Here is a 27,773-nt window from a genome sequence, read left to right on the forward strand (position 1 = left end):
AGTAATCCGGCAATCTGCTTGCAAACAGACAGCATTTGTAGACGGATCCGGATGAGGATCCGTCTACAAATGCATTGCAAAAACGGATCCGTCTCTCAGTTTGTCATACGGACAAACGGATCCATTTCTATTTTTTTTCTTCACATTTTTAAAGGTCTGCGCATGGGCAGACCGGAAGGACGGATCCGGCATTGCGGTATTTTTAATGCCGGATCCGGAGCTAATACATTTCAATGTAAATTAATGCCGGATCCAGCAACTGATCTGGAATTTTGGACGGAGATAATACCGTAGCATGCTGCGTTATTATCTCCGTCCTGAAAAGGCAAAAAGACTGAACTGAAGACATCCTGATGCATCCTGAACGGATTTCTTTCCATTCAGAATGCATGGGGATAAAACTGATCAGTTCTTTTTCGGTATAGAGCCCTACAGTAGGACGGAACTCAGTGCCGGAAAAGAATAACGCTAGTGTGTAAGTACCTTTAAAGGGAGTCTGTCACCACTTTTTTGCATGTTAGACCATTAAAATAGGGTTATTTGATCCAGCCAGAACATAAAAACGGTACCTTTGTGGTAGAAAACGGACTTTTCAATTTGCAGAAAACGAACTTATAAGATTATTTTCGGAGCCCTCTCAAGTGCCCAGGGCGGTCTCTCAATCCTCGGAGCCCCTGGCTGGCACCTCCTAAACGGCTGATAACTCCGCCCTCCGTGCGCCTCTGCCCGCCCGTTTACTCCCCTCCCCTGTCCCTTTCCACTGCTGCTGTGCGGTCCAAATCGTAGCGGGCGCATGCGCAATAGGTATTGCGATGCCCTGCCAGGAGCGGGCATCGCATTGCGCATGCGCCCGCTACGATTTGGACCGCACAGCCGCAGTGGAAAGGGACAGGGGAGGGGAGTAAACGGGCGGGCAGAGGCGCACGGAGGGCGGAGTTATCAGCCGTTTAGGAGGTGCCAGCCAGGGGCTCCGAGGATTGAGAGACCGCCCTGGGCACTTGAGAGGGCTCCGAAAATAATCTTATAAGTTCGTTTTCTGCAAATTGAAAAGTCCGTTTTCTACCACAAAGGTACCGTTTTTATGTTCTGGCTGGATCAAATAACCCTATTTTAATGGTCTAACATGCAAAAAAGTGGTGACAGACTCCCTTTAAATGAAGGGCATTGTTTTCCTATAGATTTTTGGAGTAAGCGCCAAGCAGCGCGAGCCATGTAACCTAGAGAAAAGAACAGCTCCCACCATGTAACCTATATAACAGAGCAGCACCCGTCATGTAACCTAGAGAAAAGAACAGCTCCCACCATGTAACCTATATAACAGAGCAGCACCCGTCATGTAACCTAGAGAAAAAAAACCTGCACCTGCCATGTAACCCACAGAAAAGAGCAGCACCCATCATTTAACCTATAGAAAAGAGCAGCACTCTTCATGTAACCCATAGAAATGTGCAACAACCATCAGGTAACTTATAGAATAGAGCAGCACTCATCAATCATGTAACCTACAGAAAAGAGCAGCACTCATCATGTAACCTATAGAACAGAGAGGAACCTGTCATGTAACCTATAGAACAGAGAGGAACCTGTCATGTAACCTATAGAACAGAGAGGAACCTGTCATGTAACCTATAGAACTGAGAGGAACCTGTCATGTAACCTATAGAACAAAGCAATACCCATCATGTAACCTATAGAAAAGAGCAGCACCCATCATGTAACCTATAGAACAGAGCAGAACCTGTCATGTAACCTATAGAACAAAGCAGCACCCATCATATAACCCATAGAAAAGAGCAACACTAGTCATGTAACCTATAGAAAAGAGCAGCACCCATCATGTAACCCACAGAAAACAGCAGCACCCATCATGTAACCTATAGAAAAGAGCAGCACCCATCATGTAACCTGAAGAAAACAACAGCAGCTGTCATGTAACCTATAGAAAAGAGCTGCACCCACCATGTAACCCACAGAAAACAGCAGCACCCATCATGTAACCTATAGAAAAGAGCAGCACCCATCATGTAACCTGAAGAAAACAACAGCAGCTGTCATGTAACCTATAGAAAAGAGCTGCACCCACCATGTAACCCACAGAAAACAGCAGCACCCATCATGTAACCTATAGAAAAGAGCAGCACCCGTCATGTAACCTTGTAGAAAACAGCAGCACCCATCATGTAACCTATAGAAAAGAGCAGCACCCGTCATGTAACCTTGTAGAAAACAGCAGCACCCATCATGTAACCCACAGTAAAGAGCAGCACCCGTCATGTAACCTATAGAAAAGACCAGCACCCACCATGTAACCTATAGAAAGGAGCAGCACCCATCGGTGTAACCAATAGAAAGGAGCAGCACCCATCATGTAACCTATAGAGAGGAGTGGACAGGGGTTGTATGATAGATATTGACTAATCTGCAGGTCCATTGTTAGAAACTGATACAATTATGTGTGACTACTTTCTATGATTAGAAATAAGATATCCTGATCCAGAGACAGGCAATTATCTCGCCAGCCATCCGCAGGTATAGCAGTTGCCCAAAGCAATGTAGAGCCTGCACTTCCATGTATACAGCTCCTATGCAGACCTATGTGTTTTCATGATTACAGTCTAGTTTAGTCTAGTCCTGTGGGGCGTTACTTCCTTTCTGTCCCCTCTTTTATGTTAGCTAATAAAGAAGAGAGGCAGACTGAGAACTTAAAGTGGCCCTGGAAAATAACCTAAAAGTGCCACACGTTGTTGCCTGATCAAAATTGACAGAAGGCTGAGCAACAGAAGTAGGCGGGGCCAACAGAAGTAGGCGGGGCCAGCAATACTATAGTCCAGCACAAAATACCGCCCCAGCAGAACCAAATACCACAGTGCAGCACAATAAACGGGCCTAGCAGAACCAAATACCACAGTGCAGCACAATATACGGCCTCTGCAAAACCAAATACCACGGGCCACAGTATAAAACGGTATCATTGCCCTTAGGATGTCAATACAGTTGAATTCAGGAGGGCACCTGTGGGCTGAGAGCATCTGATCTTTATGCACCTGGCTGCCGGCCATGTGGAGGGCTTTGGCTGACCCTTGGGCGTCGACCCACCAGGAAATTATCCTGTAGGGTCTATGGCCAGTCCATCCCTGAGAGGGGCACAGAATGTTTTTGTACTCTCTAACCCTACAAGATCTGCATTGGAGCTGTATACACAAAACGATGAGTTTTTTAATTAAGACATACTCTTTAAAGGGAATCTGTCAGCATATCTAACAAATGACAATGCATGTTAGGTCAGTGTAACATCATAACTATGCGCTTGTTACGGCTGTCACGTTTTCAGATCATCAGAAAATAAAGTTTCTATGATATGCTAATTAGCCAAGTGCCCGGGGAGTGATTAAAGGTGAGCCCCAAGGAGAGTAAAGGGTGCCTCTTGCAAATGCCCAAGCCTGCCTGAAGAGCCCAGGTCCACCTCTACATCAGTTCCCAGTGACACCCCATTAGGACCGCCCCCTCCTCTCCATCGGCCTGTTCATTGTGAGTCTTGCCAAAATCTTGCGAATGTGCAGAGCAGTCGACGGGCAGATTTCGGCAGGATGCAGGAAGAGCAGAGTTTTGGCTAGCTTCTGAAGTTACAGACCCTTTTAACACATAAAACTTCTTTAAATACAAAAATAAGGCTATAATGATAGCGTTCACATATCACACCATAAAACATTTATTGACTTCACTTTAAGAAACACTCTAAGTGCCCTTTTCCAAAAAAATGATGGCAAACATGAATATTTCTTTTACACTGTTACACGTTACACATAGAAATTGTGCAAAACACCACATATCGCAATTTGTATTTCATCTCTTTCAACCCCAACAAATGGAAAATATTTTTTTAGCCTTTTAGAAATTTAACTTAATTTTATTTTTTACAGTCTATAATATACAAATGATTGACCCCTGACCGAGGTTTGTGCAATGGTTGCTTTTTTTCTAGGAGGTCTATAAAATGGGCTACTAAAAGTATTTTTTTTATTCTATTTGAATTGAATAGGAAATGCTGGTGATGCCCTAGCATGGTTAAGATGTTTATGAGCAATTTGGCACATTTATAGTATGTACCCCAAAAAAATCACTGCAGGGAAATACACGCCTTATATTGCTTTAAAGGGACAGGAAACTTAACACAGATGCCCTAATAATAACATCTTATTATTGTACCCACTTAAATATCCCTATTTTCACCCAGGCAGCATGAACTGATCTCCTTTGCGCAGGGCAAAGGCATTTTTTGGAGATCCGGTGACGTACCGAGCTCCTCATAAGGACTGCTAGGAGGAGGCCCGGTGACGTCACCGGCACTAATGGGCGGGCTTCAGTGCTGCCCTAGCCTGTAAAATGGCTAGGGCAGTGCTAAAGCCCGCCCATCAGAGCTGGTGACGTCACTGGGAACACTGCTGGGCGGAAGCCTCTGCCAGCAGTGTAATAATATAAACAAAAAAGCCAGATCCAGAGCAGGGCAAAGGAGAGCTAAGATGTTCATGTAAGGGTGGCCGGAGGGGTGAAAATGGGGATATGTCCCCACAATCTCACAAATCAAGGGACAATGGAATATCTTGCCACTTCTGCCATTCCTCTTTATTCAGCATAGCCAAAATGGGAAGTGTTCAGGGATGAGCTTTTGCATTATAAGGCCCCCTGATTGGTACATATTGTGGGTAAGCAGGTAGAAGAAATGCAAAGTCATGTCCTGTTGGTGGACTACAAGCTGCACATTACAAGTAGAGTGGTTCTGAGACACCTGCATAGTTTTCATTGACGAAGGAAAAAGTGAGGGGGGTTCCAATGTAATCTATTGAGATACTTCTAAAATTAGGAGAGATGACTCCCTATAACTGAACTCTTGTACACCAAACAGCCTCTATTATTCTAATAGTTTCCCAACCTCTACAGTGCTGGAAAATTACAGGCACCAAATTGCCAATGTACTTAGAAAGTTGCTGCTGGCTTCAAAGTTTTTGGGGTTTTCAGTTGATGTCCATGGAATTTATTTTTGCCTGCTTACTAGAAAAATCACACTGGCTCCAGTAGTGGTCTAATGTGCTCTTGGGGGAGAAGATATCACGAACTGCACTCCAGAAGTCTGGCTTCAAAAAAGTCTCAAAAGAGGGCATTGAGACTTTTTTGACTTATTTGTGCAAAACCGTTTACATTTTGCAATTTACACCTGTCACTCCAGTTTTGAAAAGTGCGTGGGAAAGTTGGCATGGTTAGCTAGCTGATTAGTTTCACTCCAGATTTTCAAAAAGTTGCAAAAATTGTCACAATCTTAGTAACAAGGCATCGTAAACATCTCAAGACAGAAGTGGTAGACATAAAGATGCAGCACATTTATCAAATATCATGTGACAATTGATAAATTTGACCCAAATAATGCCCAAAATTTCCCTCATGATAAATTCTCCCCACGAAGTTTACAGTACTTTGTCTACTCTGGACCGCTAGTGGTTCTTCCAAAGATTGGACTCAATGTGACCAACCACAGTAAAATTCAGTGGGTGTTTGTGAAATGTATGACCAATACAAATATTTCTGCGCAGGAATCATTTATGAAAAGAACCAATATGACAGCAGGAATTTGGGGGCAACATCAATGTTATTATCTGCAGCTATTTTCATTTATGGTTTTTAGTGTTTTAAAACATGCACTTCCGTAAATTTTTTCATCATATATTAGAAACCTATGTGTGAATATTCTATGTATTTAAAATTTATTAATTTTTTTTACAAAAAAAATGGTGGATAGTTTTTCTGGATATCATTTTTGAAGTTGCTCCGTGTATTCTACTTCCTGCCCTGGCTCTTTTACTTCCTCCCTTTTGTGGACTTTAAGCACAGTAAATAGCCTCACTTGACTTACAGCAGCAGTAAACCGATGACGCGTTCTCTATCTATATAAGGAGTTTTATCTGCCTGGGCTGACAGCTACAGAAGGACTATATCTTGTACTAAATTTTCACTGGCATATTCCTCCTGAAATGATGAAGACAAACAGCCAAAAAGTCTAAAAAGAGATAGACCGCAATCCAATGTGTAGTAATGCATACATATTGAATTCAGGATTAGCAATGTTTTGGATACAACATGTCCTTCATCAGGGTGGATCAGAGAAGAGGAAGAAGTCGCCAGAAGAATTTGGCTCTTACAGCTGCTGAAGGAAAACATTTCTGTGTAAAGTACAAATCCACATTAGCACTAACGACCTTATTACGATTCCATGCAACATCCATATATTTAGGGCCAAGGACAGGATGAGAGGAGGAAAGCTGTTTCCAAAGCTTTCAATCCAATCCCACCCTTGGCACTAAATGCCTGACCCTTGTGCAGAGTTTGCATACGCACATGGGCACGGGCCCTATAAGATCAGCAGATTTAAAGTCTATGTACACCTTTAGGGGTAATTTTATTAGTGCATTGTACTTATTATGATCTAAAAATCATTTTTTCAATTGGTCTTTATTAAAAATATGGAGTCCTTTTCTCTGTACAGAGCTGAGATGCTCTACTAGCAGGATCTGAATTTTCTTTATGCTCCGTCAAGGAGGGAGCTTACGGGCTCCTTATCTCTGACATTATAAACACTCATCAAAGCTCAATCCTTATGCTACTGATAAGAATGTGGCTTAAATAAGTGTTTATGATCTCTTAGTAATTTTAAGATAATGGTTATTAGATGACCGGCACAAAGTGAAAGTGCCAGCCACACAGCTATTTTAACTCTTTGTGACAGAGCTTAATATTTTTAATAAAGACCAATTGAAAAAATGATTTTTAGCCCCAAATGACTAGAACGCAACAATAAAACAAATTGTCCCCAAAGATGTACATAGCCTTTAAGTCTGTACCAATCCTGGATGATGATATAAACCACATATCACAAAGCAACCTATATATGTTAATAAGGCCATGAATTCAATCTATGCAGAGCTCTTATAGTTCCTGGTTTGTTTTTAATTTGATTCGGTTATATCGTTAATTCCTGGGCAGATCCAGCACAAAATTATGGAATCCTAACATACAATTATGTGGAGGAAAATCCCTTCTGGGTAATTGTGAAAAAAATGACATCTCTGGATGCTATGTGAAATTCTTAATAATATTAGCATATAACAAGATGGCCTCTTCTACTGTAGGTAACTGGTGCACGTAATAGAGAAACTGTCATAGTGGGTAATTTTTTACTCAGAAATTGAGTATGCTCTGCTGTGCCTCTGGGATATACTCAACCCTAAACCCCACCTTCCCTCCATGGGCAAAATCCAGGGTCTAGAGATCCAGACCTCCATGTCTATTTCAATAATGCAATGGCATAGCTAGAGTAGGGGGACATGTGGTGTAAGTGCCCCTGGTGCGAAAAGCCGGGAAGGGTGGAGAAATAAAGACACTCTACCATGGCCAAGGTATAGAGATACTGAGCAAGGACAGCTAACTGAATATTGCCCCCAGGTAAAGGAAACTTCATACAGCATGTTGGACATTTGATGGAGGTCTGAACCCTAATTCTGTGGTGGAACAAGGAGATTTTGCATTATGGTTGGACATACTCCATCAATAATGAGGTGTTCAGAAGAATAAACAGAATTTCTTGGGTCCCAATGCAAAATCCAAGACTTGGTCCCCAACCTACCATGTGCCCTTTATAATAGTGGTGCCTTCTTATGTGGTAAAGGGGCCTTGGGCACCAGGACCCGGGTGTGACTGCTACCTCTGCACCACCCTATAGCTACACCCGTGGAAGTATCACAATGTTGGAGATTCTCTTTTGGCTGAGGCTACACAACTTTGGCCTTGTGTAGCCTCATAAATGAATGGGATCACTGTATGACTTGCAAACTGCCATGAACATGATCTTAGAATTATAGAAAATCCAGCAGTTTGGGATTCTGGGGTCACAGTTGCAGCAATCGGTAAGTTGCGTTGCCCCCCCCCCCCTCCCCCCTCCATTCACTTGTGAGGCTACATTACTACACAGCAATTTTTGGTCTCTTGAAGATTATTGAGGCGAGTCGTCAAGTAGCTCCGGCCTTGAACCAAATAACGCATCTGTCTACTGAAACTTCTGTCATGGCTTGTTTCCGATTCATTTTCTTTTTTAACCCTTAATGATAAGAATCATTACATTTATACCACTTTTATTCAGGCCTGACATGAGTAATTACACTGTCTTCATGTTTTGATTGTCTGAATGATTGTCTTTTTTTGTATTAAATATAAAAAATGTTATTTTCACCTTATTTTATACACTTCAAATGAATGGAAAAAAAAATTATCCCTATACCTGCTATACCAGAATATACAAAACCTGCTCCCTGCTGAAATGGCGCAGCATAGTTCTGCAGAGAGCAGGTTATTGGCTCAGGCAATTTAAAGTAATACGTATCCCCTTCCCCTCAACAATAAAATAAAAAGCATATGCACAATTGTTAAAAAAAAAAAAAAGAACTTTTGTCACCATCATGCATTTTACAATAAAGTTTCCCTGTAAAATGCCATGTGTCCCATAGAGTCCATTTCCGCGCAGATTCTGCCGCCTATGGCTCGCCTTAAACAGTAACTGCCGGGTACAACATCTGTTCAGGGTTACTGTGAGGGTACGGCGATTGCATTTGTCTGTATCCAACTTGGTGTCCATCTAAAAAAGTTGGCACTGGGGTCATGGGGACAGAGTCATGATGAGGTACGGCATATCCCATAAACTGAGGGTGAAGATATTGTCCTTGGTGCGGGACCATTTGGGTCGCCTGCTGACAGTTTAACACTGAGTAATTGGTGGGCATGTTTACGTACACGTTATTCATGGCACCTTCGGGCAGACAGCAGTTGGTTTGTGATCTCGTTGGTTGAGCCCTTGCCCCTGAGTTGGCACTTGAGCTGGAGCTGGTGGCTGTGCTGGACTGCCGAGAGGAAGAGCCACGTGAGGTGCTGGCGCTGGATATCATAGGGATAGTTTCCATAAGGCGATTGCTTCCCGGAGCTCTGCTCTGCTGGGGTTCCTGCTTCGGTCTCAGGCAGCGACAGCAGCAAATGGCAACCAAGGACCCCAAGATGATAAACGCAACAAACACTGATCCAACAATCAGGAATGGCACATAGATGGGAACTGGAAGAAAAACAGAACAGCAGGTTTAGAATGGAGAAACTAAGCTCTGGTAGGTCATTAGAGGCGTTTCCCATTAAAGGGAATCTATTAATTACAGTTCTCTTACTAATTAGAAGTAGATTTTTTGTATTCTATTTTCTGTTCATGATTATGGGGGCAGTCATCTTGGACTGTTAACAGTATACATACAGAGATATACTTTACAAATGCCATGTGGACATAGAAACCTTCAGAATGAAGATCTTCATTGAATTGGGAGAGTGTTGTCGGTATGCTTTGTGACCTGTGCAGAGGTCATTGTGCAGGGATGGGGAGGAGGTGAACTGTGTCCATCCCTATTGTGTGCTTTCTGTCTTACTTATATACAATTGTTATCTCTAGGGATGAGCGAACTTCAATTTTTGAAGTTCGGGTATATGCTGAATTGCGTTATGGATTGCGTTACCATGGACCATAACGCAATTCCATTATGGAATGCATAACCGAACGTCTGGTTTCCGTTATTCAGGAATCCTCTTGAAGTTCGCTCATCCCTAGTTATCTCTCAATGTAATTCTGCCCGTGATGATAATGAGAACTGCTGGGAAGAGATCTCTACAGAACATAAGGATCTGTAGTTAAAGTGAAAACCCCAAGATTTTAGAATTTTTCTTAAAAATACATTTAACATAAAAACTTGATTTAAATAGTAATACATGTTTTAAGATACCATAAAACATGGTCGGTGGGGGCCACCTCTGGGTTTTCTATCAAACCCAAGCTAGTTCGGCTGTTTCCACAAAGTCTTTTTCCTACACTTAAATCGAGAGTGGTGGAACATGGGTGGCAACTTCTCCACTAAACACAGGGCACATGACTCATGGGGTTGTGGGTGTCCCAACAGTTGGACTACCACCAATCACACTTCAAGTAATTTGCCCAACACACATTGTATCACATACCAGAATTCTCAAATATTAATTAGGTACTTGACAACATAGTCTAGAAATAGATGGCGGTATCATGCTTAGGCCCGTCAATAAACCTGTCCTAGGCAGATCGTTCTGTACCTGGTGTCTGGTTATGGGGACTCTGAGCACCTCTCTTACTTGGAGGTAACCTAACCCAACAACCAAACTACTGTATCATTCCATTACTCTATCTTCAGGCAAGGAACACTGCTCTTCTCAACATATCCAAGCACTGGACGTGTCACATATCATGTAAGTGAATATAATCTGTGTATGCATGGTCGCACTATGGCAGGAGACATCTAATGAAACATATAAATAATGAACTAACTGCTGACTGTAATGCCATATCTCAACATGTCAGTCATCATCAATAGGGTTGCAGAGATAACAGTCACACCCAGGCCCTTGTTCCTGAGGCGGCTCTATGGACACCCGTTTTATAAATGACACATGGTGGGGGGGAGGCACTGTTACAAATTTTGCTTTTAGGCCTAGGGACCTCAAATTACATCTCTGGTATCATTTGTCCCATCCATTAGGGTATGGAGAATGTCTACTGCAGCTAATGAAGGAAAGAGGAGAGACAAGGAGTCCTGGTGGGGATTAACCCATGGCTTTCTCTGTCTCTTAGGCCTCATGCACACGACCGTTGTGTGCATCCGTGGCCGTTGTGCCGTTTTCCGTTTTTTTTTGCGGACCCATTGACTTTCAATGGGTCCGTGGAAAAATCGGAAAATGCACCGTTTTGCAGCCGAGGCCGTGATCCGTGTATCCTGTCCGTCAAAAAAATATGACCTGTCCTATTTTTTTGACGGACAACGGTTCACGGACCCATTCAAGTCAATGGGTCCGTGAAAGAACACGGATGCACACAAGATTGGCATCCGTGTCCGTGATCCGTGGCCGTAGGTTGCTTTCATACAGACGGATCCGAAGATCCGTCTGCATAAAAGCTTTTTCTGATCTAAGTTTTCACTTCGTGAAAACTCATTTCCGACAGTATATTCTAACACAGAAGCGTTCCCATGGTGATGGGGACGCTTCTAGTTAGAATACACTGCAAACTTTGTACAAGACTGCCCCCTGCTGCCTGGCAGATCGACTGCCCCCTGCTGCCTGGCAGCACCCGATCTCTTACAGGGGGATATGATAGCACAATTAACCCCTTCAGGTGCGGCACCGAAAGGGGTTAATTGTACTATCATATTCCCCTGTAAGAGATCAGGGCTGCCAGGCAGCAGGGGGCAGACCCCCCCCCTCCCCAGTTTGAATATCGTTGGTGGCACAGTGTGCGCCCACCATCGCCCCCCCTCCCTCCCTCTATTGTAATAAATCGTTGGTGGCACAGTGTGCCCCCACCATCGCCCCCCCTCCCTCTCTCTATTGTATTAAATCGTTGGTGGCACAGTGTGCCAACCACCATCGCCCCCCCCCCCTCCCTCTATTGTATTAAATCGTTGGTGGCACAGTGTGCCAACCACCATCGCCCCCCCCCCTCCCTCTATAGCAGTAACATTGGTGGCAGTGTGCGGTCTCCCATTCCCCCCCCCCCATCATTGGTGGCAGCGGAGTTCCGATCGGAGTCCCAGTTTAATCGCTGGGGCTCCGATCGGTAACCATGGCAACCAGGAAGCTACTGCAGCCCTGGTTGCCATGGTTACTTAGCAATAGTACAACAGTAGAAGATTCATACTTACCTGCTTGCTGCTGCGATGTCTGTGAACGGCCGGGAGCTCCTCCTACTGGTAAGTGACAGTTCTTTAGCAATGCGCCGCACAGACCTTTCACTTACCAGTAGGTGGAGCTCCCGGCCGGACACAGACATCGCAGCAGCAAGCAGGTAACCATGAGTCTTCTACTATTGTACTATTGCTAAGTAACCATGGCAACCAGGGCTGCAGTAGCGTCCTGGTTGCCATGGTTACCGATCGGAGCCCCAGCGATTAAACTGGGACTCCGATCGGAACTCCGCTGCCACCAATGATGGGTGGGGGGGGGGGGGGATTGGGAGACCGCACACTGCCACCAATGTTACTGCTATAGAGGGAGGGGGGGGGCGATGGTGGTTGGCACACTGTGCCACCAACGATTTAATACAATAGAGGGAGGGAGGGGGGGGCGATGGTGGGCGCACACTGTGCCACCAACGATTTATTACAATAGAGGGAGGGAGGGGGGGGCAATGGTGGGTGCACACTGTGCCACCAACGATTTATTACAATAGAGGGAGGGGGGGGCGATGGTGGGCGCACACTGTGCCACCAACGATATTCAAACTGGGGAGGGGGGGGGCTGCCCCCTGCTGCCTGGCAGCCCTGATCTCTTACAGGGGAATATGATAGTACAATTAACCCCTTTAGGTGCCGCACCTGAAGGGGTTAATTGTGCTATCATATCCCCCTGTAAGAGATCGGGTGCTGCCAGGCAGCAGGGGGCAGTCTTGTACAAAGTTTGTAGTGTATTCTAACCTGAAGCGTCCCCATCACCATGGGAACGCCTCTGTGTTAGAATATACTGTCGGATCTGAGGTTCACGAAGTAGCTCATATCCGACAGTATATTCTAAAATAGAGGCGTTCCCATGGTGATGGGGACGCTTCAAGTTAAAATATACCATCGGATTGGAGAAAACTCCAATCCGATGGTATAAAAGAACTCCAGACTTTACATTGAAAGTCAATGGGGACGGATCCGTTTGAAATGGCACCATATTGTGTCAACATCAAACGGATCCGTCCCCATTGACTTGCATTGTAATTCAGGACGGATCCGTTTGGCTCCGCACGGCCAGGCGGACACCAAAACGACTTTTTTTTCATGTCCGTGGATCCTCCAAAAATCAAGGACGAAAAAACGGTCACGGATCACGGACCCACGGACCCCGTTTTTGCGGGCCGTGAAAAAAAACTGTCGTGTGCATGAGGCCTTAGGCCAGTGTCAGAGAAACTTATCCAGATGGAAACACGGACACATTTTTTAATGGACTGAACCTGGATGGTATCTGTGCGTGGTCCATTTTTACCCGCAAACTCCTACACTTGAATGAGTCAGTGGGGAAAATGGGACAAAGACAGAACATGCCATGACACTCTCTGGTCCGTGTGGAAGCTTGCCCAGGTGACTACCCCCATTCAGTTTAATGGGTCAGTGTTTAGTATGGGTGCTGTCCGTTCTAAATCCTGGACATTATCCAGATGGAAACATCTCCTTACTGCAACGTTTTGGTGAGGAACCTATGCAAGGAAGACACATTGGTGAATATTTCATAAAGGGAGACCATGGGCCACTATTGGGGCTCAGTACAGATTGATCCACTGCCTTTTATTACATTCGAGGGATCTATGCAGGACTCCCTTATACAGAGAAATAAGGACTACAGGTAGCAGCACACTGCTTTATGCACTAAGACACATGCAAACATAAAAGACAAGGATAAATGTAAACTGCATCACTGCTATACTTACTACATGAACATTAGAAGCTCTTTGCGCATATTTTTGATTAAAAAATATACATATTCTTTATCAAAAATATGCACAAAGTGCTTCTAATTTATATATTTTTATCCAAAGAAACAGTTGGACAACGGGCCCGAAGGTCATAGAAAAGAGGTAGGGGGAATAAATATACATTTCTTCTGATTGGTAAAGATGTCCATCTACATATCACAAATCATCTATCCTGTCCTATTGTTAATGTGAAAACACCTTTAAGGGTTCATGAACATAGAACCCTGTGTGGCACAACCTATGCATCCGCATTATGGGCCTGTATTCTGTAGGCACTATATGAAGCACCCGGTATGAGCCTATAGGCGTCTATGGGTGCTGTATTATAAAACTGTATTAGGAGCTGTAATATAGCAGTGTGTATGAGTGTTGTTTTTTTCTGGTACCCCATTTGTCACGCACTATTTAAAATATTGGATCCTCTAAATATTTGATCAAAATGATGACCTCCATGGGCAGCTTTACCAATCAGAAGAAAGGTACTAGCGCTGCTTAGGGTTGTCAGCTTTGTTCCTGATCATCTGCCAGACCATCGATCCGTGTAAAAGGACCTTTACAGAGTAAATCAATGTTTTTTGCCTTGGCCAAGCAATCTTATCCCCTCGTTCATACTAATAATTGGGTAAGCTCCTAAAATGAATGCAGCCTGCGGAACCAGAGGCTGTAATTATAGGATTAGGGGATTCCGAGCATTAGACTGGTGGGATCAATTCACTTATTGAACCAATTTTTGTCTTTACTGGTCGCCACGGGAAAGACTATGCATCAAGTAACGGAAAGGAGAATGTTTCCACTTCTGCACAAGTGTGTAAATAGCTACTGAGAAGATCATATCATAGACCCAAAACCTGTGGCTGTTGAAAAACTACAACACTCAGCATTTTCTGACTGCCTTTTAGTAGTAGATGCAGTTTCTCTACAGCCCGGCAGCCATAGACAGCAGATGAACAGATGCATGCTATATAATCGATGAGCTATGATTACTCATTATGAGGCCCATTCAAAATAATAGTACGCAGTGTTCTGCAGCAGTACACTACATCTTGTTGCTGTCCTGCCATGCTGGGAGTTGTGGTTTCACAGCAGATTGAAAAGCGTAGATTGCAGATCACAGCTGTACACTATGGCCACTGCTTGCAATGCAACTAAGAAGATCTGGATGTCCTCCCCTCTTAATGCCATCTGACAGCAGAGTGATTTATCCTCGAAAATTAGCCAGACATCTGTTTCTCTCTGCATATGGAATCAGGCACCATATATTGATATTTAATATCACAGCGTGCATTTTAATCCCTCTAATACTCAGTTTGGGATGTGCACTGAATAACAGGCTTATGCTGAAATCATTCCCATAATTCTCTATTTTCCACCTAATTTCTGTGGCTTCATATATGTTCAGGTGCTTTACAATGGAAGATGTGAAAGAAAGAAAAAACAGAGTTAATAAGGGGAAGAAGGAAGGAAAGGAAAAAAAAGAAAGGAAGGTAGGGACGGAAAGAAAGGATGGAAGGGAGGGCAGGAAAGAGAAAAGAAGGAAGCTCCTGAGGCAGGTTGGGAGGCTAAACAGGGATGAAAGAACGAAGGAAGGGAGTACGGATGGAAGAAATGAAAGTAGGGAGGAAGAAAGGATCGAAGAAAGAATTCAAGAAGGCTACTTTTATTTCAGTCTACATCACACCTTATGACCTAATCCTAGTCAATTCATAATGGTTATACATATTAATTTTCATGACTGCCACCTATCCACACAGATATTGATAACACATGAGGGATAGTAAACTGGCACAACAGGAAAGTGCATGTTGGAGAAGCAGATATTCTGGACTACTGGATGTATGTAGAATGTGGATTCTTGGGCCACAACTTTCTTGGAATTCTTCAATGGATCTTCTCTCCAGAAGAGAACTTCCAAGGTGAATTCAATGCTTTTGACATTGAGCTACCATTACTACTTCTGTTTTTTGAAAACCTGGTCGATCAGGCACATGTCTAAAGATGTGGTCTGCCAGAACACTATGAAATATTGCTGGTCCCTTGCAGGAAGAAAAACGTTGGATGTCTCCTCAGTGGAGGCTGCAATATCTTAAGGCAGAGGATACTAAAATCTAGAGGAAACCATGCTAGCTATGGTGTTTTCACTGAGGCGTGTAGAGTCCATCATCACTTCAATATTGAAGCTGCTAAGTGGCCTCTTTCAATTAATGCTCTTCGAGAGTGTATGACAAAGGAGTATTAGAGAAATCACCATAGGTTATATATCCAATGCTGTGATAAAACAATAGCTGAGCTATAATAACCCAGGATTTATTCTCCTCCAGGTCCCTCATCCTAAGCAGATTCATTTGTCCATGTCTGAACATCATTTAAATTCTAAGATCTGAACAAATTGTGAGATGCTGAAAGTGTTTATCCTATAAAAGTGCTGGGTGATGACTGCTCGGAGGTCCCACATGGGAGTCTACTCGCAGCTCTTGTTGAACTATGTAGGTGTGACAAGCATTCTTTCCGCTGACAACCATATGTTTGGCTGATCTTTGGTAGAAACAGGTGTGTTTCCTCGACTTTCTGCAGAAAGGTTCATGCTAACAAGCTTAGTCAGTACATATCTCACACAGATTTTAGTCAAAAAACGTTTTGGATTTTGAAACGATATTCAATCTTTGCACCAGATATAAATCGCCGACCTTACATTGGGCAAAAGCCAGGTTTGCCTGAGAGTAGGACTTGACTGATCGTATTCTCCAAACTTTCTACTTCCCCCCAAGCTCCACTTCAGCACAGGGGGAGATCAAGTTTGGTGGAGCCCACTGGCCAATAAAATTTAACACCTCTTTTATACTGTTTGCAATACACCTAAAACTTTTTCAACTCTGGTGTCTTGTTGTTAGAAGTTTCTAGGAAGGACTGGAGGAAGTAAAAGTCCCTAGATGGTGAAGGCAGTGGGACTGTTGGCCTGTTCCTATAATTTGATAACCTGCTTTGTTCAGGGGCTATGTTCAGCATACTCACCGGAGGAATCTACTGGCGTATGCCCTGTATGAAAAGACCCAGCTTATGCCACTGTGCTATACAATGTCATATGCCATCCAAAGGTCACATGCAAGAAAGATTCTTTGTGGACAAAAGATGTTTCTTTGAAAGAATGTTCCCAGGAAGATCTTTTGTTCAATGCCTGCTAATTGAATTTGTACGGGCAGTTTGAAAAACTCATAATTGGCTAATATGGAGTAAAAATGTGTATGGCCGTGTCTGCAAAACAAATGTTCACCAGATGATTCTTTGTTCAACTGATGTTCAACCATCAACCAACTTCTAATGTGTATGGACACCTTTCGAGCGGCCATACACATTCAATAGCTGTCGGCCAAACAATCGTTCAACAAACAGCTCCTCCATACACTACACTTTCAGCTCCACTGAATGTGCATGTGTGTTCAATGGGGAGAGGGGAGAAAGCCGCTGTCAGACACTTCAGGCCGCGCCTTTAAACCGGGGAGAACAAAAGGGATCGGGAGAAAATATTCATTTCACCCGATCCTTCTTTTCCCCAACATCATCTGTTGTGGGATAGTCGGGAGCTCCCCATACCCATTAGACTATCGGACAAACCTGCCGTTTTCAGCGGGTTTCGCCACGAAATGCACTGAATTTATTAAGAGGCCTCTCGATTAATTTGGTGCTTTTCTGACAGATCTTCTGCTAGAAAACCAAATCTCACAGGTGCTGTAGATATGAGCTATGATTTACTTCAGTTTTTGCTGTAAATTTGGTAAATTATGGACAAATAGACCCGGCCCCTAAACCGTGCATAGGCCATGCCCATTTTTGGCCTCTAAAAGCCCAAATTGGCAGGTACTGTATGAAAATTAGGAACAGCCACTGCCAATTTGGGACTATATGAAAATACAGTAAATCTGTCGGGTCATGATTCACCCTGTCATCTACAACTTAAACCTTGCCCTTTTCTCTCTGCAAATTATAGGTTCACCATAATAATTTTATGGCATAAAAAAAGTTGCAACGGTTTTCCTAAATCTGCGTCAAAGAACACGGACTACAAATACATAAATACAAATAAAGTTGCAGATTTATGAAGCTGTTTAAAAGAGAACTGGTTCTGTTGCCCATAGCAACCAATCACAGCACAGCTTTAATTTTCCAAGAGCACTATTAGAACTGAAAGCTGTGCTGTGATTGGTTGCTGTGGGCAAAAAGGGAGTTTTTCTTTTAAATATAATATATAAAGCTGAGTGTATGTGCGTATGTGTGTATGTCCGCTAAATGAATCCGCACCGTCACATTTACAATCACGATATTTGGCACACAGGTACATCAGGTGTCCGGGAAGGTTTTAGACTGGGTCCCAGCTCTCTAGCACATACCGTTCCTGAGATATTCCCAAAAAATGCATTAGCCAATTGAAGCCTGGTCACATGACCTTTATCAGCCAATAGAAGCTCGCAGGCCCTTAGTCTCCACATACACACAGTTTTACACCAAGTTTCCATAGCAACCCAGCCATTATTCTTCACTGCTGTAGGTCAGCTTTAAAGGGGCAGGGCGCTGTGGATGACACTGTTAAGGGAGAAGAGTGCTGTGCAGGTCACAGTTAGGGGGCAGGTAGGGCCATTCAGGCCACCCTCAAAGGTTCTGCTAAGCTACGCCCCGACCGGGTTAGGCCACACCCCCTCCCACTCCGCAGCCGACGGGGGATTGAAAATAGAAGGTAAAAATCAACTTCTGTCAGCTGCAGGGGTGGAAGGGAGGGTTACTTTCTCCCTGCAGCTCATGCTCAGACAGCACAGATGCTGTGCAGGTCATTGTTAAAGGGGCGGGCGCTGTGGAGGTCTCTGTTAAGGGGGCAGGGAACAGTGGAGGTCACAGTTAAGGGGACGGTCCGCTATAGATGTCAGTGTTATGGGGTGGGTTGCTGTAGAGGTCACTGTTAAGGGGGCGGCGTGTTGTGGAGGTCACATTTTAAGCGAACGGAGCTCTGTGGAGGTCACTGTTAAGGAGGCGCGTTATTGTGAAAATCACTGTTAACGAGGCGGGGTACTGTGGAAGTCATTAATAAAGGGGCAGTCGCTGTGGAGGTCACTGAAAAAGGGGAGGGCGCTGTGGATGTTACTGTTAAGGGGGCAGGCCGCTGTGGAGGTCACTGTTAAAGGGGCGGGGTATTGTAGATGTCACTGTTATAGTGGATACTGTCAATATCTTTTAACGACACACACAAACATGAAATGAAATAGATGAAATATACCTGCGAAGCCGGGTCCTTCTGCTAGTAACTTTATAAACCTGCCCCATAGGTATTCTGTAGCAGAGTTAGGCTATGTTCACACGGCAGATATGTTCCATGGATTTCAGCGCAGATTTTCATTTTCAATGGTAGTCTGCGTTGCCGTGATGGGGCCAAAACCGCGGCAGAAACCAGGGGGTTCATAGCGTGGAATCAAGGGCGGATTTTGACATAGTCAAATTCCGCTGTGTGAATATAGCCGTAGACTTCAAAATTACTCATCAAAATGAGCCAACTACATGATGGAGGGAGGACCCTTGGTGACATTTTGCTGATGAACCTTTCCTTATATAAATATATATATACACACATAGAATGTGTCGGCAGATAAGAACCATTTGGCCCATCTAGTCTGCCCAATATACTGAATACTATGGATAGCCCCTGGCCCTATCTTATAGGAAGGATGGCCTTATGCCTATCCCATGCATGCTTGAACTCCTCCACTGTATTTGCAGCTACCACTTCTGCAGGAAGGCTATTCCATGCATCCACTACTCTCTCAGTAAAGTAATACTTCCTGATATTACTTTTAAACCTTTGCCCCGCTAATTTTAAACTATGTCCTCTTGTAGCAGTTTTTCTTCTTTTAAATATTCTTTCCTCTTTTACCTTGTTGATTCCCTTTATGTATTTAAACGTTTCTATCATATCCCCTCTGTCTCGTCTTTCTTCCAAGCTATACATGTTAAGGTCCTTTAATCTTTCCTGGTAAGTTTTATCCTGCAATCCATGTACCAGTTTAGTAGCTCTTCTCTGAACTCTCTCCAAAGTATCAAAGTATATAACCCACAAACATCCATGACCAGGGGCGTAGCTATAGGGAAAGCAGGGGAAGCAGCTGCTTTGGGGCCCAAACTCAGAAGGGGCCAACCCAGGAGGAGGACTAAAAGATTTTATTGTGAGGGGCCCCCCAACAGTATTATAAAATTACATAATATACAGAGACACTGTAGAAAACGGACAGACAGTGGCTGTTGGGCCTCGTTTGAGAGAGCAATTTTGACTAGCCACTGGCGTGGGAGTTGCACGGAAAAAGGGGGGGGGGGTTGCAAAGAAGTTCCTGGGGGTGGCACCATTCAAAAATTTGCGCCCAGTCATTTATAGTTACGCCACTGTCCATGACCCTATGACTTGCTGCATTGCTGTGCACTGATGTCCTTCAGGAGGGGCCCGTATCTGCTCCTCCAAGCACAATAAAGGGCAATTAAGACAATAATTACCATGTTGTGTAGTGGTAATTGCTGATTAGTGGCCACAGATATTATGTCAATGACCTAATTGGAGACGTAATTTAGGAAAGTCAGCGAAAGGGGGCCAGCTCGAAAAGGCCGTCCTCATTATAATCCTCTCGCTCCTCCGCATCTACAAGCCCTTCATCACCTTGGAGGTTAGGAGAAAGAAAATGTGTTCAAATTGCTGCTAGTATGATAATTGGTGTGCCCGGGTAATACTGTCATAATCCCTGCAATTCATCAAACACATTCCTTAAATTCTCCAGTTTGAAGTGTTGGTTTTTCTAACAGGCATTTGTAGAATATAAGACTAAGGAAGGGGGAAGGGGGTCAGGCAGCACACAGGAGCCGCTACCAAGTCCTAAGATCCATAGACAACTTGTGGGGAGTAGTTGGCCTTTAATGTCCTAAACTTATCTCTGAAGTATAGGAAGAGTATACCACCCTAGAATATTGAGGAAATAGTTCACTTAAAGGGGTACTCCGAGATATTGTAAAATTAGGCAGAGAGCCGTTGATCGTTCCCATGAACGCTGCACCAACCAATGGCCTCAGCAGTCATATGCCGTTCATACACTACGTGACCGCCAAGGCCAGTGATCGGCTGCAGTACAATGAACGTGTAGGGATCGGAGAGCAAAGGACTGTAGTAAGAGCACAGGATTAGCGGGAGATTTTAAAGTTGAGTCAGGTTTTTTTTTCAACACTTCTTCCTGCTCAATTTTACAAAATCTTGGGGATCCCCTTTAAACAAGACCTGTTCTCTCGACATGTCTATTTTAGAAAATACTCATAGTCAATGAAATATCAATTCTTACAACTTTGTCTTGGACCATTCCTCAGTTACTCCTCCTGGTAATGTAGGAATAAATTGAGAACTGGGTGTTACTATTGCCCTTGTGAAGAGGTTGTGTCCCCTGCTCATTACAGATGGTAAAAAATACAAAAAAAAACTAAAGCAAAAAACAAGCGATGCACAGACTGTTGGTGGGTAAGACGGATCCAGTGAGAATGCATGCCGCTATGGGGTCATGTTCAATGGGGCACATCATTCAGGTCACATAATGAAAGTTGCATCACATATTTAGTTCCTCTGTACACTCTGGCTTCCTAAGGGCCACATCTCCAAGACTGATCGCTGATCCCCTGATCTAGCGCTTTATGATACAGTCAGTTCCTATCTGATCACTGCTCTATTGTACTGTACTCAAATGATGATGTGAGCACAGTACAACAGAGCCACAATCAGATAAGAACTGACATAAATCACTGTAATGCAGTCAGTTTGGGTCAGAGGAGCTGCGGTCGGTCATGGAGATGCGGCCAATACATGGGCCATGTTTCCCTGATCGAGCACGGTCATGTGAGTCATCTCTCACAATTACATCAAGGGTGGATTTTCCAGAAGATACACACTGCTCGTGCCTTGGGGGCATTTGCTCCTTGGGGCCCGGCTGATTAGAGGTCATACAGTGGTAGTTGGTGCAGTAGTCTCTATGGAATACTGCACTGGACCATCTCTGGTAAGGGTACTTTCACACTAGCGTTTTTCTTTTCTGGCGCTGAGTTCCGTCCTGGGGGCTCAATACTGGAAAAGAACTGATCAGTTTTATCCTAATGCATTCTGAATGGAGAGCAATCCGCTCAGGATGTCTTCAGTTCAGTCCCTCTTATGTTTTGAACACCTGCGGGAATGCTATTTAAATGCATTAATGCCAGATCCGGCCCCAAGTGTTCCGGCAAAACGGATCCGTTTTTTTCCGTCCGCGCATGTGCAGACCATTAAATCTGTTGGAAAAAAAAAATACCGGATCCGTTTTTCCGGATGACAACCAGAAAGACAGATCCGGTACTGCAATGCATTTGTGAGACGGATCCGCATTCGGATGCGTCTCACAAATGCATCCGTTTGCGTCCAGATTGCCGGATATGGCAGGCAGTTCCGGCGAAGGAACTGCCTGCCGGAATCCTCTGACGCAAGTGTGAAAGTACCCTATTGATGCGGATTGACCGCACAGATTTGCCTGCGAACACCTGCGGATTTCAGTGCTGATTCGCCGCACATGAATCCTGAACGTGTGCATGTACCTAAGGCTGCTGCCTCTGATGCCGTTTTTGAAGCCAAAATCAGGAGTTGATCATAAAAGGATAGAAAGTATTACCGCTTTATAATCGCAATTTTTGGGAAGCGCAGGCTAGGAACGCTTGTTCCCAATAATTGCACTCGGGAAAGGTGTCATTGATCAAAGAATGAACGAGTAAATGCTCATTCATCAGGTGAAAGCATCTTTGATATGCTACAGATTGTGCTGTGTTCTCTATGGGGACAACTGATCGCAGGAGTGATTGTTGGTCCCCATACAAGAGAGGTGATTGCTGCATATATATATATATATATATATTAAGCTCTCACCTACTCTGACAAGAAGGCAATTATTGGGAATGACCATTTTGTTTCCTTTAACGGCTTGTGTGAAGGGCTCTTAAGAACCACATTTAAAGGGGTTATGCCATGACTGATGTAAAAAAAAGAAAATCAGACATCATATAGCACATGACAATATCTTTCTAACAAAGCTAGAACCAGCCCTGTACCTCACATGGATCCAGAGATCTCCCTATTCACTGCTCCAAATGTTCTGCTAGATTTTCTTCAGCCTAGCAGCTCAGGGGCGTACGGCTGGTGGCAGTTAAAGATTTTAACTGAGCGCATTCGACCAGCTCAGCGAGACGGACAAAAAATATGGAGAAGAACAAACAGCAGGTGGCGCTATACAGATACATTTTATTGAATAACTCAGTGGCTATGCTAAATTTTTTATTACATGCAATTACAAAAGTATTCAGATCCAGGTGCTGGTTTAAAAAAAAATGTAAAGTTTTTTTTTGTGATACAACCCCTTTAAGAACCATGTCTAGTAGCCATAGACATCAATAGAAGACAACCCAAAAATCTAGGCCAAACAGCACATTTTGCACTATTTGTAAGTGCATGTGAATGGTAGGGCTGCAGTTCACTTCACCATTCCAGTGTCTGAACTTCCACCTAGAGGAGACTTCACTAGGATCTCCTAATTATCTCTAATTTCTGTTACCCAAGGCTTTGTCTGAAGGAAAAAGTTCAAATATTGAGGAATCATCCGCGTCCCTTATGACCTGTGTTATTGATTGTCAGTATTTGCACTCCATAGTGATACGACGATTCTACCAAACCTGAGCTCTGGTTCCACGGAGTCAGATACGGATATTTTGCTTGGACCTACAGATCATTCTGCCCATCACATTGTGATTTAGTGACTGGAGCTGCAATCGTTGAGAGGATCCTTCATTTCTGTCATAGAAAAAACATTTCTGTTCCAGATTTGCATATATCTTCACACCCAGGCTTACCTCAACATAACGACATCTGTTATTCTATGACGCATTATCACTAGATCCTCTGACTTGCCAATTAGACACATAAAAAGTCCTAAATCATATTTATGGGGTTCAAGAGGTAAAATCCAGAAAATATCTTGAACCAGAAGTCCCTGATGTATGTTTTTGGCAAAGAGATGGTTAGGCATGAGTAGTCACCTCGGCCTGGAAATCTGTGGGAGTTCCATAGAGCACCACACCCCTGTCATTCAACGCATCTGTCCCAACTATAATATATCAATTTGTTAAAGGGTTAGCCTTGTAAAGCTAACCCTGCTCTAAAAGTAGTGGGATCTGAGTCCCTATAACCTGATGAACTGCTGGGGAGGTACTTTGTTCAGTCATTAATTGTAGCCATTTTAACGAGTGACTGATCATGGAATACATGGACAAGCCAGGTCCACCTCAACAGAAGTTTCTCTTAAGGCCCCCATACACATTCGTGTTTTGTCAGCGGAACCCGATAAGAATGGCGGGTTCGGTCCACAGTCTAATGTGTATGGGAAGCTCCCAACTCGGATCTCGAAGGATTGGGCGAAGTGAATATTTTTGGCATTTCTGACCTACAGAGAGGGTCTCAAGGATGGGATCTCCTCCACGACTTCCATATGCCTTAGCAGGTCATATGGACCGGGTTAATCTATATGAGACAACCCAATTAAGGGGTGTAATTTTGACAAGGGGTTTTCACGCGATCTGTGAAAAAAACTAAATGAGTGACCATCTAATACATGGCTGGGCCAAGCCTGCTGAGAGGGTCTGTAGGTTCTTACTTATCAGTTGAGCTTTCTGTCTTCTAGAAAGGGTTTTCGAGCTGGGAACCCTCCTTTATGATGTCGAAAATAGGGCATATGGATCAGAAAACATGTTCTCAAAAGTTAGTGGAGAAAGTAGTGTCTATATGAAAAGTCGGAGCAGGCTCCCCACTGGTGTGTCCTGGGCCGAGGACTTCCACTCCAAAACAACATGCTCCTGACACCTTTCTCCCAGCGAACAGCTCAGAAACACCATGTGCAACGCCGTCCAAGTCACATCCAGCGGCACCGCAGCTGCTGCTCTACCTTCCTTCAATACCCAGAAAACATTTTCATCAAATCTCAGTCCCCAAACCTCCTTCCAGCCTCAGTCGCTGCACAGCTCATGTATTGATCTTGGAATACCCCAGAGAAATGCTTTCTGTATTAAGAAGTGGAAAGATCTGCCAGTTTTCTACCACTCTCATGTATAATACATGAATACACTAACACCTTTGAAACACATTCTGAGCGCTGAGCCGACTCTTAGCGCTCCTAATATTCACACATTTTACCAGGAATGAGAGCAGAATCTACAGAGTCAAGGTAGGGGCACCGGAATGGGTCGCACCCGTCTCCTGCCACGGAAAGTGCCACTAGTCTGCCCATAGGCGTCCCGTCATCATGAACAGACCCTTATTTTACATCTGGTTTTAATCTGTATCCTATCAATGAAACAAGTCCAACTCATGAAGCCATGCCCTCCGGGCCGGTCACTTCAGCGGCAAAATATCACAACTCAAAAAACAAAAACCTGGTAATACAAGTGAATAAATGTCCAGATAACGACGGCGCCGTCAGTCGTGGCTGCTAAATGTCATTACTGACTTCACAAAGGCTCAAGAAATAAAAGTAGAATATATGGAAAGATAGATATATAGATAGATTGATATGCGATAGATATAGATAGATAGATAGAATACATAGGAAAATAGATGGATAGATAGATATACATTAGATAGATAGAAGATATATATATATATATATATGATAGATAGACAGATGATAGATAGATAGATAGATAGATAGATAGATAGATAGATAGATAGATAGACAGATGATAGATAGATAGATAGACAGATGATAGATAGATAGATAGATAGATAGATAGATAATAGATAGATAATAGATAGATAAATAGATAGATAAATAGATAGATAGCATCCAACCAAGTTCTCCCTTGTGTAGACTTCCTTCCAGCAATCTGATTTCCTCACTGTCGGCTTAGTATGAAGCTGCCTGTACACAAGCAGATATCTGACCAATTTCCGTCCAATCAGACCATTATCAGCCTACACTGGGGTGTAAATGGCTAATTCATGTCTCATCTGCCAGACAACTGACTATATTATAGGGAATACAAAAGGTTTTATTTTAGGAGGACCATAGCAGATAAGGAAGATGAGGATTGTTGGTTCTGTGCCAAGAAAATACCCGTGGGTGTAAACGGCCAATCTAGAACAAGTTCATCATCTGTAAGATCGGTCTGATGGACCAGAAAAGAACTCTAAGTGAAAGAGGAGATCCAGCTTCCAATCAACCATATAAATGCTTCAATGTAAAACGTGCTAAAATCCAGACATGTACATCAGGTCTACGCGTTTCAGATCAGCAAATTCAGATCCTTACTCATGACCGAGTAAAAGAACTCTAGACCAGAGGAGGACCCCCGATCACTATGGGGTCTTATACCTGGTAGATACATAGACTTTATATTTAATATCTGTTACTCTTGTTACTGCAACTCTTCTTCCAAAAACTTTTATATAGGTGCAGACCATGGGGGCAGAGACCTTCTCCAACCAATATATATATATATCATATTTCTCATACTAGTTCGAGACATGCTGTAAATCTGAGCTAGATAGAGAAATATGAGATAGATAGAAGATAGATAGATAGAAGATAGATAGATAGAAGATAGATACAAGATAGATATAGACACAGATAGATAGAAGATAGATAGATATAGACACAGATAGATAGAAGATAGATAGATATAAGATAGATACAAGATAGATATAGACACAGATAGATAGAAGATAGATAGATATAGACACAGATAGATAGAAGACAGATAGATATAAGATAGATACAAGATAGATATAGACACAGATAGATAGAAGATAGATAGATATAGACACAGATAGATAGAAGACAGATAGATATAAGATAGATACAAGATAGATATAGACACAGATAGATAGAAGACAGATAGATATAAGATAGATACAAGATAGATATAGACACAGATAGATAGAAGATAGATAGATATAGACACAGATAGATAGAAGATAGATAGATATAGACACAGATAGATAGAAGATAGATAGATATAGACACAGATAGATAGAAGATAGATAGATATAGACACAGATAGATAGAAGATAGATAGATATAGACACAGATAGATAGAAGATAGATAGACGGATAGTCAGACAGATATCCACTGTTATAACCGGCTTCCTCTGTGCTCAGCCCCACTGTAGACCTGGACTGTGACTACAGCGCTACTGACTATGCTGTTGCTATGAGGTAAAGCCTGTGGTGGGTCAGCTAGGATCAGTGCCTGGCATCAGGTGCCCCCTCCGTGCACATGCCACCCACTTGCTTACCTGCTGCCGAGTCCGGGCTGTCCTTGTCGGTTCTGCCGTGCTCTGGCGCCCCCTGCTGCCGGTCGTTATTACACAAGCCCTGGTCCAGCCTGGCCTCGGCGCTGCTGCAGCAGTAGCGCAGTACGCAGGTCCCGCAGCAGATGGTGGAGTCGTCGCCGTCGAACCTCTCCGGGCACTGGAAGCCGTCCCGCCACACGTCCTGCGTGTCCGTCCAGCCGTGGCAGTACTCCCCGCTCCCCCGGGCAGCTGCCAGCACGGCCAGCAGGAAGGAGGCGCCTGTCAGCAGTGCCAGGGGGGAAGCCTCAGCCCACATGATGGGCACAACTAGTGTGAAGTCCCGGAGAAATCGCCTCTTCTTCTAGTGGAGGTCTAGCCCGGGGTTCACACAAAGCGAGAAGGTCGCGGTAATCCTGCAGACAAGAAGTTCTCCAGAACTGTCCCGTGCCCGGGGCTCACAGGCTGGCAGCGGGTGCCCAGCTTACCTGACAACCGTATCCTCCCTGCCCTACCATGAAGCAGGAGAAGTGGGCGCCCTGCAGTCCTGCCCGGAGAGGAGCCCGCGTCCCTGCCAGCATCCTGCCCACAAAACGCCGCAGTCCATTCACATGGCGCGTAGAGGAGAGAGCCGGAGATGTGGACGGCGCGGAGGTGACAGCGGAGTGCGGGGGAGAGCAGCCTCCTGCAGCCTCCGCCTCCTCCTCCTGCCCCTCCTCACCCGCATCTGCTGCCGAGGCTGGCTGCTGGGCTTTGTAGTTCTCCAGCAGCTGCAGAGGCTGGAAAACCAGTGGGAACTCCGGCTGAACTTTA

General features: G+C 44.0%; 1 protein-coding gene across 1 annotated transcript; it reads right to left on the bottom strand.

Moving 5' to 3' along the window:
- Positions 1-3,685: 3,685 nt before the first annotated feature.
- On the bottom strand, positions 3,686-27,773 carry SHISA2 (shisa family member 2). Its single transcript, XM_044274187.1, has 2 exons — positions 26,967-27,773; positions 3,686-9,145 (listed from the first exon to the last, which is right to left on the bottom strand). The coding sequence occupies exons 1-2, from the start codon at positions 27,277-27,279 to the stop codon at positions 8,589-8,591; spliced, it is 870 nt and encodes a 289-aa protein (XP_044130122.1). The 5' UTR covers positions 27,280-27,773; the 3' UTR covers positions 3,686-8,588.

The sequence above is a fragment of the Bufo gargarizans genome, unplaced genomic scaffold (genome assembly GCF_014858855.1).
Source record: "Bufo gargarizans isolate SCDJY-AF-19 unplaced genomic scaffold, ASM1485885v1 original_scaffold_1554_pilon, whole genome shotgun sequence".
NCBI lineage: Eukaryota > Metazoa > Chordata > Amphibia > Anura > Bufonidae > Bufo > Bufo gargarizans.